This window comes from Scylla paramamosain, chromosome 5 (genome assembly GCF_035594125.1).
Source record: "Scylla paramamosain isolate STU-SP2022 chromosome 5, ASM3559412v1, whole genome shotgun sequence".
Lineage (NCBI taxonomy): Eukaryota > Metazoa > Arthropoda > Malacostraca > Decapoda > Portunidae > Scylla > Scylla paramamosain.
This window is the reverse complement of record NC_087155.1, coordinates 14,351,374-14,364,191: the sequence shown is the minus strand read 5'-3', so window position 1 is coordinate 14,364,191 and position 12,818 is coordinate 14,351,374. Positions and strand designations below refer to the sequence as shown.

General features: G+C 43.7%; 1 protein-coding gene across 5 annotated transcripts in view; it reads left to right on the top strand.

The window, feature by feature from the left end:
• Positions 1–12,818, top strand: part of LOC135100562 (SUN domain-containing ossification factor-like) — a 102,961-nt gene that overhangs the window by 83,882 nt on the left and 6,261 nt on the right. For all 5 annotated transcript variants that reach the window (XM_064003558.1, XM_064003557.1, XM_064003559.1 and 2 more), the window contains 8 exons: positions 6,374–7,557; positions 7,739–7,866; positions 8,585–8,680; positions 8,886–9,062; positions 9,296–9,461; positions 9,681–10,684; positions 11,026–11,403; positions 11,680–11,848. In XM_064003558.1, the coding sequence (XP_063859628.1) occupies positions 6,374–7,557; positions 7,739–7,866; positions 8,585–8,680; positions 8,886–9,062; positions 9,296–9,461; positions 9,681–10,684; positions 11,026–11,403; positions 11,680–11,848 (3,302 nt within the window). The remainder of the gene's footprint in view (positions 1–6,373; positions 7,558–7,738; positions 7,867–8,584; positions 8,681–8,885; positions 9,063–9,295; positions 9,462–9,680; positions 10,685–11,025; positions 11,404–11,679; positions 11,849–12,818) is intronic.

Genomic DNA, 12,818 nt, shown 5'->3' with positions numbered 1-12,818 from the left:
ACTCAGGCTGCTAAGGACGAGTTTACACTTAGAGGGAAGCAGGTACAAAGTTTGATTCGCTTCTGTTTTATTTATTTTTTCCGCTAGCTTGGTCTCCTGACAAAGAATAAATAAACAAAATACCCATAATATTAGCAGTAAAGGCTTAAGCTACTGTATATGCTAAAACTCTCTCTCTCTCTCTCTCTCTCTCTCTCTCTCTCTCTCTCTCTCTCTCTCTCTCTCTCTCTCTCTCTCTCTCTCTCTCTCTCTCTCTCTCTCTCTCTCTCTCTGATATGGATACCTTAACCTTTACATATTCAAGTTCAACCTAACATACACACCAAAAAATTCATCTAATTTATCTGATACGAAAAACACAAACACAACACTAAGAATCACACGGAACTCCTTTTATGACCGACCAGTACATATGTTTCCCTGCAAGCTAATCGGACGTCAACCCTGGCACTGCTGAGGGAGCGATGAAGGGGTGTCGGGAGTGTGCGTGATAGTGTGATAGGAGCTCCGTAGCGCGTCATAACACAGGGCGGGGAGGGAGCGTTCGTGTCAGTGCCAGCCAGTCAGCCAGCCAGAAAGCCAGACATTGATATCTGGTTAGCATGCAGGTGTCGTGGGGTTCATGGAGAGAGAGAGAGAGAGAGAGAGAGAGAGAGAGAGAGAGAGAGAGAGAGAGAGAGAGAGAGAGAGAGAGAGAGAGAGAGAGAGAGAGAGAGAGAGAGAGAGAGAGAGAGAGAGAGAGAGAGTACGTAAGGAGGCATAAATGATAAAAAATATACACGATTAGTAAGTCATTGGTGTTAAGAGAGTCAGTGATGTTAACGACGAAATATAACTAGATGATGATGATGATGATGGTGAGGGTGATGAAAAAAGGAGAGAAAGAAGAGGAGAATAAAAAAAAAAGGTGAATGTGAAGTTGAACAGAGAGGATGAGGAAGAGAAGAGAAAATTGTGAAGAAAGAGAAGGAGAGGGGAAAGAAGGAGCAGGAAGAGAAAGAAAAGTAAAGACTGGATGAAAACTATAAAGAGAACAGGATATAGTGTTAGGGAAGGAGTTAGGGACCGTCGAGGAAGAGAGAACTGAAGGAGGGAAGGCAGTGAACACACACAGACACACACACACACACACACACACACACACACACACACACACACACACACACACACACACACACACACACACACACACACACACACACACACACACACACACAAATAGGGGAGGAGGAAGAAGGTTGTTGGGAAGGGAAGGGGAAGTTAGGTGTGAAGGGAGGGGCATGAGAGAGAGAGAGAGAGAGAGAGAGAGAGAGAGAGAGAGAGAGAGAGAGAGAGAGAGAGAGAGAGAGAGAAGTGGATTTAACGGTAAGCTGTATTAAATGAATGTTGATCTTTAACATTCTCTCTCTCTCTCTCTCTCTCTCTCTCTCTCTCTCTCTCTCTCTCTCTCTCTCTCTCTCTCTCTCTCTCTCTCTCTCTCTCTCTCTTTCTGAAATACCAGAAACCGGCATTTAGTCATGCTTCACTTTTTATTTTATTTTGTTCTTTTTAAACACACACACACACACACACACACACACACACACACACACACACACACACACACACACACACACACACACACACACACACACACACACACACACACACACACACACACACACACACACACACACACACACACACGTGCTTCCTTATTTTTATTTATTTTTTCTAGGGGATCGACACACGCTTGTGCTTCTCTTAGTTTTTTTATGTTCTTTTTTTATTAGGGTCAACAGGCGAACAGACAGCTTATAGATAGATAAGTAGACAGATAGATAGACAGACAGACAGACAGATTATATATAGATAGATAGATAAACAGACAGGTAGAAAGTTTAGACAGACAGACAGACACAAAATCCAAGAGATAAATCGATGATGATTTTAGTAACTTCAGTAACGGATACATAACGAAATATTAGACAGACAGACAAAACAGACAGACAGATTGACGAACAAACTTAAACAGACAGCTATAGTACGTGAGAAAGTGTGTGTGTGTGTGTGTGTGTGTGTGTGTGTGTGTGTGTGTGTGTGTGTGTCGTCAATGCAGAAGCAGGTGTTAGAAAGCAAGGTCACTTACCCCCGGAAACCGTTCACCTGTTAAGCATGAGGGCACCGGAACTGGCTTGCTTTCGCCGCTGTTGTGAGGTCGACGACGTGTGGGTGTCGGGGGACGGCAGGTGTACTCACGTAGGGATGGAGGGGAGAAAATGGAAAGTGAAAGGCTCGAGCAGGAAGGACAATACATACGAAGACTAACGTATACAAAGAAATCTGTTGGTTATAACTCGGGTATCTACGTAACAGCTACTAGTAAACTGTGTGGAGGGGAAGCATGACAGACTAGCGAGGGAGATAAAAGGTACAAGATGGATAGAGTGAGAGGACATGTGATTTGTGAGACAGATGCATGTTACCAGTTGAACAATGCTAAGTGTTTGTGTCTTTATTAGCAGATGCAAATGTTATATTATAAGAATAAATGCGCCATCTTCTGTGTAAAGGGGATGAAAGAATAAGAGCAAGTGGAGAGAAGTAATGAGAGATTAGGTAAGAAGGTTTAATAAGAGAGAGAGGGAGAGGGTGGAAGGGAAAAAGAACAAAAGCAGAGACGTGAGGAGAGGAAGTTTCAGAAGAGAGAGAAGGTGGGAAGGAGAAAACAAGAGTTGAGGAGAGGTGAGAGGGCAAAGAGGTTAATGAGGAGAAGGGAGAAGGGAAGAAGAAAGGACGGAGAATGGAAGGAAGAAAGAGAGAGAAAAGGAAATTATTTAAGAGCAAAAGAGAGAAATGAAATTGAAGTAAGAAGACAAGGAGAGAGATGACGAAGGGGAAAAGAAAAGTGACAGAAGGAAGCAGGAGGGCGAAATAGTGATGGCAGAGATGACGAACAGAGGTAAGGAGAGAAGGGGGAAGAAGAAAAAAATCGAAAGGAGGGAGGCAAGAGAACAAAAGAGCAGTGGAAGAGACGAACAGAAGTAAGAAGAAAATGGAAGAGGAGGGGGATAAAAAGAGAAGGGTGGCTGAAAAGTGGAATGAGAAATTGAATAAGAGACAAACGGAGGGAGGAAGAGGAGGAGGAAAAGAAAGAGAAGGAGGAGAAGCTGGAGAGTAGAAAGGTCAATGCTAGAAACGACGAACAAGAGGTGAAAAAAAGAGAAGGAAGGAAGAAAAAAGCAAGGAGGGATGCTGTAGAGCGAAAGACCAATGGTAGAAAAGACGGAACACAGAGGTAAAAAGAGAAGGAAGGAAGAGTGAATGGCAAGAGGGAAGCTGGAGGACACACAGAGGAAAGGTGTTACTTTATCATCATAACTTCCCACCCCCCATATACCGCTGTGGCCGTGAAGATTAGGCCAAGGTCATCTACCCGGCACCATTCCAGTTTGCCATCCACTACCTTATCTAATCTCTCTCTCTCTCTCTCTCTCTCTCTCTCTCTCTCTCTCTCTCTCTCTCTCTCTCTCTCTCTCTCTCTCTCTCTCTCTCTCTCTCTCTCTCGTTAATAAGGGTCGATACCAAGTCTTTGCATAGAGAGAGAGAGAGAGAGAGAGAGAGAGAGAGAGAGAGAGAGAGAGAGAGAGAGAGAGAGAGAGAGAGAATTTTCATCACTATTCATCAATCACTAACTTTCAGGACGTGAGGACTAAACAATCTCTCTCTCTCTCTCTCTCTCTCTCTCTCTCTCTCTCTCTCTCTCTCTCTCTCTCTCTCTCTCTCTCTCTCTCTCTCTCTCTCTCTCTCTCTCTCTCTCTCTCTCTCTCTCTCTCTCTCTCTCTCTCATAGTTGGTGCTGAGTCAGGAATGAATGGGTAACTAGTGAAAGGAAAGCCTTGCCATGACAAACACTTCGAGTCCTTGCGAAGTGCTGGTGAAGGTTACCGGCTGTTGGTCTTGACTCTGTGGAGGGCCTCGCATTCTACATTAACATAGTAGTCGTAGCAATGTTCGTGGGTGCGGAGGTGACTCATCTGTTCAGTCTTTTGATTGTGATCGGGAGTGTTAGGTTTAGTTATGGATTTAATTAGTTTAAGTTGGATTTTATTGTATTAGTAGGCTGTATGTGAATTTTTGTCTTTTTTTTGTCTTTTTTCTTTATTGTGAGTTACGAAGATTAACGAAGGGCGCAGGAATTGGAGAGAGAAAAGATAGATAGATAGATAGATAGATAGATAGAAAGATAGATGAACAGATAAACAGATAGAAAGATTCATAAGTAGGCAGACAAACACACAAATAGACAGATAGCTAACGATACATACATACGTACATACGAAGATAAAAAAAAAAAAAGCTTGTTCAACTTTCCACCTTCCTCAAGAAATATTAAAAAGAGATACATGAAGATATTACTTACGAAATGGCAGGGAAACTGGTTAATTAATGGTACTCTGTTGTTGTGTGAGGAACGTTTGCCAGCTGGGTGATTTATGTTGAGGACTGTGTAATCCCTCCATTGTTTCGTTATTGTGTAAAGCTGTTTGTGTTTAGATTTTTGTTAATGACTTGCACTTATAATAATTTGTTCTGTCCTCTTAACTAAGGCTGTTTTTTTTTTTTTTTTTTTTTTATTTATTTATTTTATTTTTATCTGTACGTATTATAACTTCTGCTGCGTATAAATGAAGTTTTAATGAAGAACTATGTAATATATACTGTATGTTTGGATATTGGAAATGTTAATTTACCTTTGTTTATATAATTCGTAATACATTGGGTGCAAGCGAAATTTTAATCAAGAATATGTGTACTTAAGTATGTATGTATGCATGTATATATATGCACGTATGTAATTATATCTGTCTGTCTGTATGTATGTATGTTAGGAAAAAGAGGCAAAGTATGGGTGTCGTGGTGTGGCTGTGGCTTCAGAGTTCATCCGCTAGCCAGCACCCAGGAAGCCAGTAAGAGTCTTGGGCGACACACTTCCCGGCGATGCTCGATTAACAAAGGACGGATGAATCATTAGTGAAAGGGCAGATATGAGAGTATGTTCTTGTATAATTTTCGTCTGTTTTCTCTCGGGGTCACTTACCATGAAGAGAAGAGAATGGGTAAAAGTATTCAGAAGTATTTGATATGTTGATAATTTTGTTGCTGTTGTTATTGTTGTTTATGTAAGAGGGGCACTAGCGTATTTGTTCAAAATATTATTAAAAAAAGACCCATTGAAGGTGTCAGTCTTTATCGAGTAATGCTGAAAAAAAAGGGATCTGAAATTTAAGAAGTGTCTTGAAACATCCCATCTCGTTGTTGTTGTTGTTGTTGTTATTGTTGTTATTGTTGTAAGAAGGATGAGTCCCTTCAAAGAGGACATACTCGTACTGTGAAGCCCAACAGGCACATTGCAGGTGAAAAACGAGGGAAGAAAAGAGGACACAAAGTAGTGAGGTCTTGTTGCTATGGTTGGCAGAGGATCACTGCTCTCTCTCTCTCTCTCTCTCTCTCTCTCTCTCTCTCTCTCTCTCTCTCTCTCTCTCTCTCTCTCTCTCTCTCTCTCTCTCTCTCTCTCTCTCTCTCTCTCTCATTGGGGACAGTGTGTGTATGTTACTTGGTAAACTATCGCGTGTGTTTATGGTGTATATCTCCGCTCTGCAGTCACCACCTGTATGTACTCTGTTTTGGCGAAGTTATGATGGTCGTGGTGATAGGGGTGGGTTGACGCACGCTAGACCTTCCTCCTCTGTCAAGCACGAGGCAAGGCAATGAGGGATGCTGTTTTGGTGACCTCACTCGTGTAGTCTGGTCCTCAAGGTTACCCGCTTAATGTCGCACACGAGGAATATCATTGACCCCACTGACTGGTAGGGCGGCTCTATCTGGTTTACTTTGAGTTCCGAGCTTCGGGCGGCGGCACTGGTAGCTAGCAATACTGATGGGTTGTCTTCTCAGTAACTGGTTTATGTTGCCGAGTTGCTGGTGGTGCGTAATGCTATAGATTGTTTTACCATTAGTGTTTTTTATAGTGTGTTGTTTTCTGTTCTTTACGTGGCTTTGTATACATTACACGCATTGTTCTTAAAGGCCATAAAGATGATTAGTTGGGTTCTCATAGTTTTTTTTTCATTACTGGTGCATAAACCTCGTTAAATTATCGCTAGAATCGTGAGAACATCTTTATGAACCACGTAACACAAATCACAGTGACTACCATTACAGCCTTTGGAAGTAGTCTAAATCTGACGCCAAAACATTTGAACACAGACTAGCAATGTTTCATTATCCCTTACTGTCAATGTTTTTGTTCCATTTTCTTTTCAGTACGTAGTGTTATGAATTGCTCTTCCCAGCTGTGTTTGTGTTCTTATATGAGTTTCTTTTATTTGCAGTGTACCGCCCATGGGCAGTGGGATAGAGGTGGTGACGAAGGCGCTGGGTGTGGTGGATGTTGAGGTGGACGTAGCCCGGAGCAACACCTCCATCAACCCAGTGGCAGCTGTCAATGAAAGACGAAGCATATTCTCCAGAAAGTCAGAAGTCACACTAAGTCACATATTTGGAGCTAAAGAGTTTCTCAAGCATTTCCCTGCTGAGAACTTTACGCATCTTCGCACACACCAGCCTGGGCACTCCAAGCCCTTCCAAAAGGACGCAACAGCCTCAGAGGAGACTCAGCCACAGCACAAATCAGAACCTGCACCCAAGGAAGAGTCAAGGGAACCCGTGGAAGGGGAGACTGTCATAGGTTCTGAGGCCACCATAGTTCTTGAAGGTGCCAAGGAGGTGAGTAGCTCCAGTATACCAATAGAATCAAAGGAAAAGGAGGATAGAAAGAAGACCCAAGAAAGATTAGAAAGTGAAGCTGTTCCTCATGCTGCTGAAACAGAGGGAGAATCCATTACAGCAGCAGCAGATGGGAAAGGGAAGAAACCAAAAGTAGATGAAGGGACACAGCAACATGAAGCACAAGGTCAAGTTGAGAGCACGCAAGAAGGTCATACACCCTTGCAGCCTTCCCTTGCTGATGTGGAGGCCAAGGGGGAGATGCCGCATCCTACAGAGATAGCAGAGTCTGTTGAGGTTGAGGCTGAAAAAGTTGCAGAAACTCATCAGACTCCCTCAGATGCTGGCAAATCCCTGGAGGAACCCACCCAAGAGATCCAGACCACTGAGTCACTCTCACCAGTAACAGAGGCCAAGAATGTAAGTGAACCAGCCACCAGAGCTGAGGAGGAGCAGAAGGCTGTGGTTAAAGAGGAATCCAAAGCAGAAGAGCTCCTAGAAAAGGCTGTGAAAGAGCAAGTCAACAAGACAGAGAAGGAGAAAGAGGCTGTTGTGTCTACCAAAGTTGAAGAAGAGAAGGAAAAGCCTGCTACTGTGGATATTGATGCAGCTGATGAAGGAACTAAGAAGAAGAAAAAGCCAAGTGAATCTGAAAAGCCCAAGAAGAAGGAAGCTGCAGACAAGAGTGCTGATGCCAAGCAAGGGGAGAGGGAGAAGGAGAAGGCTGCAGACACTCTGGAGACCTATAGTCAGTTCACTCAGCGAGTCAATGCCGAGAAGAAAAATGACAGTAAGTTGCTGCTGGATGAATGAGAAGAAAGAATTAGTCACCAAGAAACATATATGTCCTTTATTTATTAAGTTATTATACATCCCAGTGAAATATAGTCACTAACTATGGAGATATTTTTATGAGTTACTATTCTCAGCTTTTATTGTAGTTTATCTCACATCCTTGCTTTGCTCTTCAGTCATGACCAATGGGCACGGAACCAACGGCCATGGCAAGGGACCCAAAGTGAAGAGCAAGAACTACGCCTCGCCAGACTGCGGCTCCAAGCTCCTCACGGCAAACCCTGAAGCCACCCATGCCTCCAAGGTGAGATGTGCTGCCTGCTGCTCGGGAGGGGACAGAGGCAGGGGAACATTACAACTAGGCCAATAACTAGAAGGAATGCAGTATAAATAGCAAAGATGTTAAAGAGGCAAAAATTGGAAAGAATGATCAGTTGAAGTGCTATTCTGCTTGCCTTGTGTATGTTACTCTCTCTCTCATGACAGAATTAGGAGATCTTGATATCACTGGGAAGATTTTAATTGATGCCTCAGTATTTGTATTAGCTTCTAAATAGCATGGTATGAACTTGTATATTGTGAGTTAATTATAAGCATGTGTGTGAATTGGGAGAGTGAGAGAATAGATTTATAACTTGAGAAAAAGAGGAATGTCTTAGTGTACAAAGATACACTAAGGATAGGATCACATGTAATAACAGGACTGAATGGAGGCTTTTCTTTCATACCTGTTTCCTTGAGGTCATTTCAATGAATAAAACAGAATAAACATGTTGAATATTCTTTCTCATGTTTTTATCACTTATTCAGTTTTCAATTGTGTGAATAAAAAGTAATTCATATACCCAGAATGATTGTAATGAGAAGGAGCATAATCAAGCCCTCAGTTCATCCTTACTGACACTGAGCAGAACACATACAGTTCAGTAAACATTAAAAAACACGTTAACCATAGGATCAGTTTCAAGAAAACCAGTGAGTTGGTAGTAGGATGGTGAGTAACAAGTTCATCTTTCCTCCAGGTGATCCATTCTAATAAGGACGAGTACCTGCTCAACAAGTGCCGAGACAAGACCTGGTTCATCATTGAGCTGTGTGAGAGCATCCGACCCCAGAAGGTTAGTAAAGAGTGGTTCGGGATGAGAGCGGTCTTGTTGCTTTTAGTGAATAATACTTTAAAAGACTCTCATGCATAGTAGATTTCATTACTATTCATTAACTCCATTTTATTCAGAGACATTGGATAAATGTGAAGCCTGAACATTTTGACTGTGATGTAATTTGAAATCCTGTCATTTATTACAATGTGTCGTAATGTTCCAGTTTGACATCGCCAACTTTGAGCTGTTCAGTAACCTGCCCAAGGACATCCACGTGCTGGGGAGTCACCGCTACCCAAGTCGAGACTGGACCTCCTTGGCATGGGCACAGGGGCAGGAGGGCAACCGTGGTGTGCAGTCCTTTCCTGTGGAGACTGAAGATTTCTTTAAGTATATCAAGGTGAGTATTACACTGATGTCTTTTTCTTTCCTTATCATTTAGTGTGGACTTCTGTAATCAGTGAAGGCAATGTGCAGCTTGTATGTGAACAGAATATCAACCCATTTTATATCATAAATTCTGTAAGTTGAAGTTGGTCTGAGTGAGTCAAGTTTTCTTTCATTTCATAACTGCTTTGGTATTTGTATTCAACCTTGCACCATGATAACCCAGCCCCTCTCTTCTGCTGCCAGGTTGAGGTGCACAGCCATTATGGCCCTGAGTACTTCTGTCCCATCTCTCTTTTTCGCATCTATGGCCTGTCAGAGTTTGAAGTCATTGATACAGTAGAGGATGCTGAGGAGCCAGAAGAGGCAGAAATCTTCATTGAGGCTCAGCCAGATGAGAAGAAGACCAAAGGTGAGGAGCAGCCTCTCATTCTCCAATCATCATTTAGCATAGTCATCGTTAACATCATATTGATCATAACAGTGTCAGGATGCATTGCTTTGTTTGGGTATACTCTGTACTACAAAAAGTGTCAGACATAGGACAGTAATGTGAACTAGCAGTGTTACCATAGCTTTCATCACAGTTAGGTTAGGTTAGTATTTGCCTCACTCATTCTCTTCCTTCCAGATGAGGGAAAGCCCAGTGTCATACCAGCTGTGATCAAAAACATGTTCACTGGTGTCCTGGATGTCATCAAGCGAGGATACCGCCCCCACACCTCCACCAGCGAGTCTGGGGACAACTGCTATACTTTGCAGCCTACACACACTGTGGACAAGAGGAGCTGCCAGCTGGCTGACTCACTGAACTATATACTTTCCTGCTACCACACTGAGTACCAGATGCTAATGCAGACATCATTTGTGTCTAACACTGTCAAGAACTCTGGGTTCTGCCGCCTGTTGGCCTCCACCATGTGCCTTACCCCTGAGGTGAGCGACAGTGTTGTGTATGACACTGTCTGCAACAGCAGCTATTTGTGCATCATGCTCTCCCCCAAACATCTGCTGGCAATGTGCTTCATGCACGACAGTCGCATCGTGAACTCCCAGGTGGAGTGTGAGTCTGCTGGCACACTCCTGCCTGAAAACTTCTCTGCCACAACCCCACCCATCCTGCCAACAGAGAATAGGATGCCCTCTTATGTGAAGAATGCTAAAATAAACACCTCCACCATCACTCGCACCGACGCCACTGTTCCCCACGTAAATAGCATGGCAGCACAAGCAGAAGAGAAATGGAGTGAGCAAGGCAATGGTGCAAAACAGATCCCTGTGGAGCCAGTGACTGTGGGCCAGGAGGAGCCAGCAGCCTCACCTGCATCTGATGCTATGGTTGCTGAACCCTCCAAGCCTAAAAAATCCAAATCATCCGGGAGTGGCCAGGACCAGGTGGTGAAGGAGGAGGAGCAGCCAGACAACACAACAGAGCCTGAGGAACGTGTGGCAGTAGAGGGAGCCAGTGCTGTGGGGGTGGAGATTAGTGATGAGGAGGGTGTCAAGGAGGAGGAAGAGAAGCAGGAGGAGGAACATCCACATCCTGTCACACCCCTGCCAGTGGAGACCAAGTTATCCTCCACCTCACCCACCAACAAAGAATCAGTGGTGGTGCGTCTCTCCAACAAAATCAAGGTAAGTGCTATTCTTTAGAAGTTAAGACAGATGCCTTCTGTGTCAAAACATTTAGTTAGATAATATATTTCCATTTCACTTATTCAGCAACTTTCTTCAGTCTTATATATTCATCTACATACATCTGATGCTCATTCCTAAGAACTCTTGTCAGGAGATGATCATGACAGAGATTTTCCTCTTGCAACCACCACTCCTGTCATATGCATACTGGCTCTTGGTCATCTCATTCTTTCCATAAAGCTAAACTATCTTAGTATGTTGCATTTGATTCCCTTAATCTCTTCACATTTCATTCATTCACTCTTACTTACATCTCACTATTTGGCTCTCCCTTGCAGGCACTGGAATATAACATGTCCATCAGCAGCCAGTACCTGGAGGAGCTGAGTCGCAGGTACAAGAGCCAGATGGAGGAGATGCAGCGCCAGTTCAACCTGACCATCGCTGCCCTCAATGCCACCTCCCGTCAGGCCTTTGAGCGTGATCAGCACCATCAGCGGGATATTGAGATGTTAGAGGAACAGCTGGCCAGTGTCACTGCCATCCTGAGGAAGCTGGTGGAGGAGCGAGAGAGTCTGGCGCACACTGTGGTGGAGCAGCACCTGCTCCTCATGGTGGTGGAGGTGGTGGTGCTGTGTGTGGTGTTTGTTCTCTGCTACAAGAGGACCACTCGTCACAGGCTACTGGAGCTGGAAGGACAAGAGAGAAGGGCCCAGGTGTGTATGTGTGTGTGTGTGTGCAAATAGTAAGCTGTTTAAATTTGCATAAATTATATATGTGCTAGGTTAATAGTAATACATATTTATAAAGAAATAGTCACAGCAAACAGCTTGCTTTCCGAATTCTTATGTAACATCATCTCATTTAAAAGATATAGATATGAGGAGCTCTATATTTTCATATTCATGTAGCTTTCCAAAGAATTTAGGTATACACAGTTGCGTTGAAGGACAATACAGGGCAAGGTGTAATTGTTAAAACCTCTTCCACAGACTCCAAGTGAAGACCCATCAGACAGGCAGGGACTGGGCAGCAGTAACAGCCTCAGTAGCTGGACAAGAGGCAGAGTACGGCGACGGTCAGTGGACAGCATCACACGGGAGCGCTCATCAAACCAACGTCGCTGCCGCCGCCCCAGCGAGGAGGCACTCAGGATATCTGGTGAGTTGCTTGTGGCACACGCTGGTCACTTCAGACTGGCACACAGGTGTCTTTGAGTTGGTGTTATGACTCGGATATTTCTTTCAGTGAGTAGCTTTTTTGGCTAAGCCAGAAATGTCATAATATATAATTTGGAGAAGGAAGGGAGTGTAATGTGCAGTGTGGAGAGAATCAAATGGAGACTTTTGTTGTGTTTATTCTCGCAAGAGAATTTCAGGCTTTGGAGGAGACTGAACTGTAGTGGTATCAGACTAACTTTGTACTCGGGGTGTTGGTTGTTACTGTCCCACATTGTTGTCACATTCACACGACAGGCATGCGAACATTCTCTCTCTCTCTCTCTCTCTCTCTCTCTCTCTCTCTCTCTCTCTCTCTCTCTCTCTCTCTCTCTCTCTCTCTCTCTCTCTCTCTCTCTCTCTCTCTCTCTCTCTCTCTCTCTCTCTCTCTCTCTCTCTCTCTCTCTCTCTCTCTCTCTCTCTCTCTCTCTCTCTCTCTCTCTCTCTCTCTCTCTCTCTCTCTCTCTCTCTCTCTCTCTCTCTCTCTCTCTCTCTCTCATACTGTAACCCTTTGCCTTAATCATTCCAAAATTATAAGTTGTTACATATGACTGCATGTCTTTTTTTGAGTGACTTTTGATTTGATGATGGAACAACAATGCTTTATATCTTCTGGTACACTTGGCAATGCATATAGGCCGTGTGGGGCTGCCGTCACAGTGTCCTTGACATGTGAATCCCCTAGACTGTGCCCCATTGACCATGGTTAGGTCAGGTCACTCTGGGGTTAGGTGGCAGCAGCATGGAGAGGTATAGCCAACACCCCAAGTACCAAGTTAGTCTGGTTCCACTATAAACTAAACTTGAAGTGGGGATTTCAAGAAAATGGAAGGTAAAATGCTGATGGACAGATCAAAGAAGACATGAGATGAGCTCATGTTTTATGGATTATTGAAAGTGAAGGCTTTCACAGC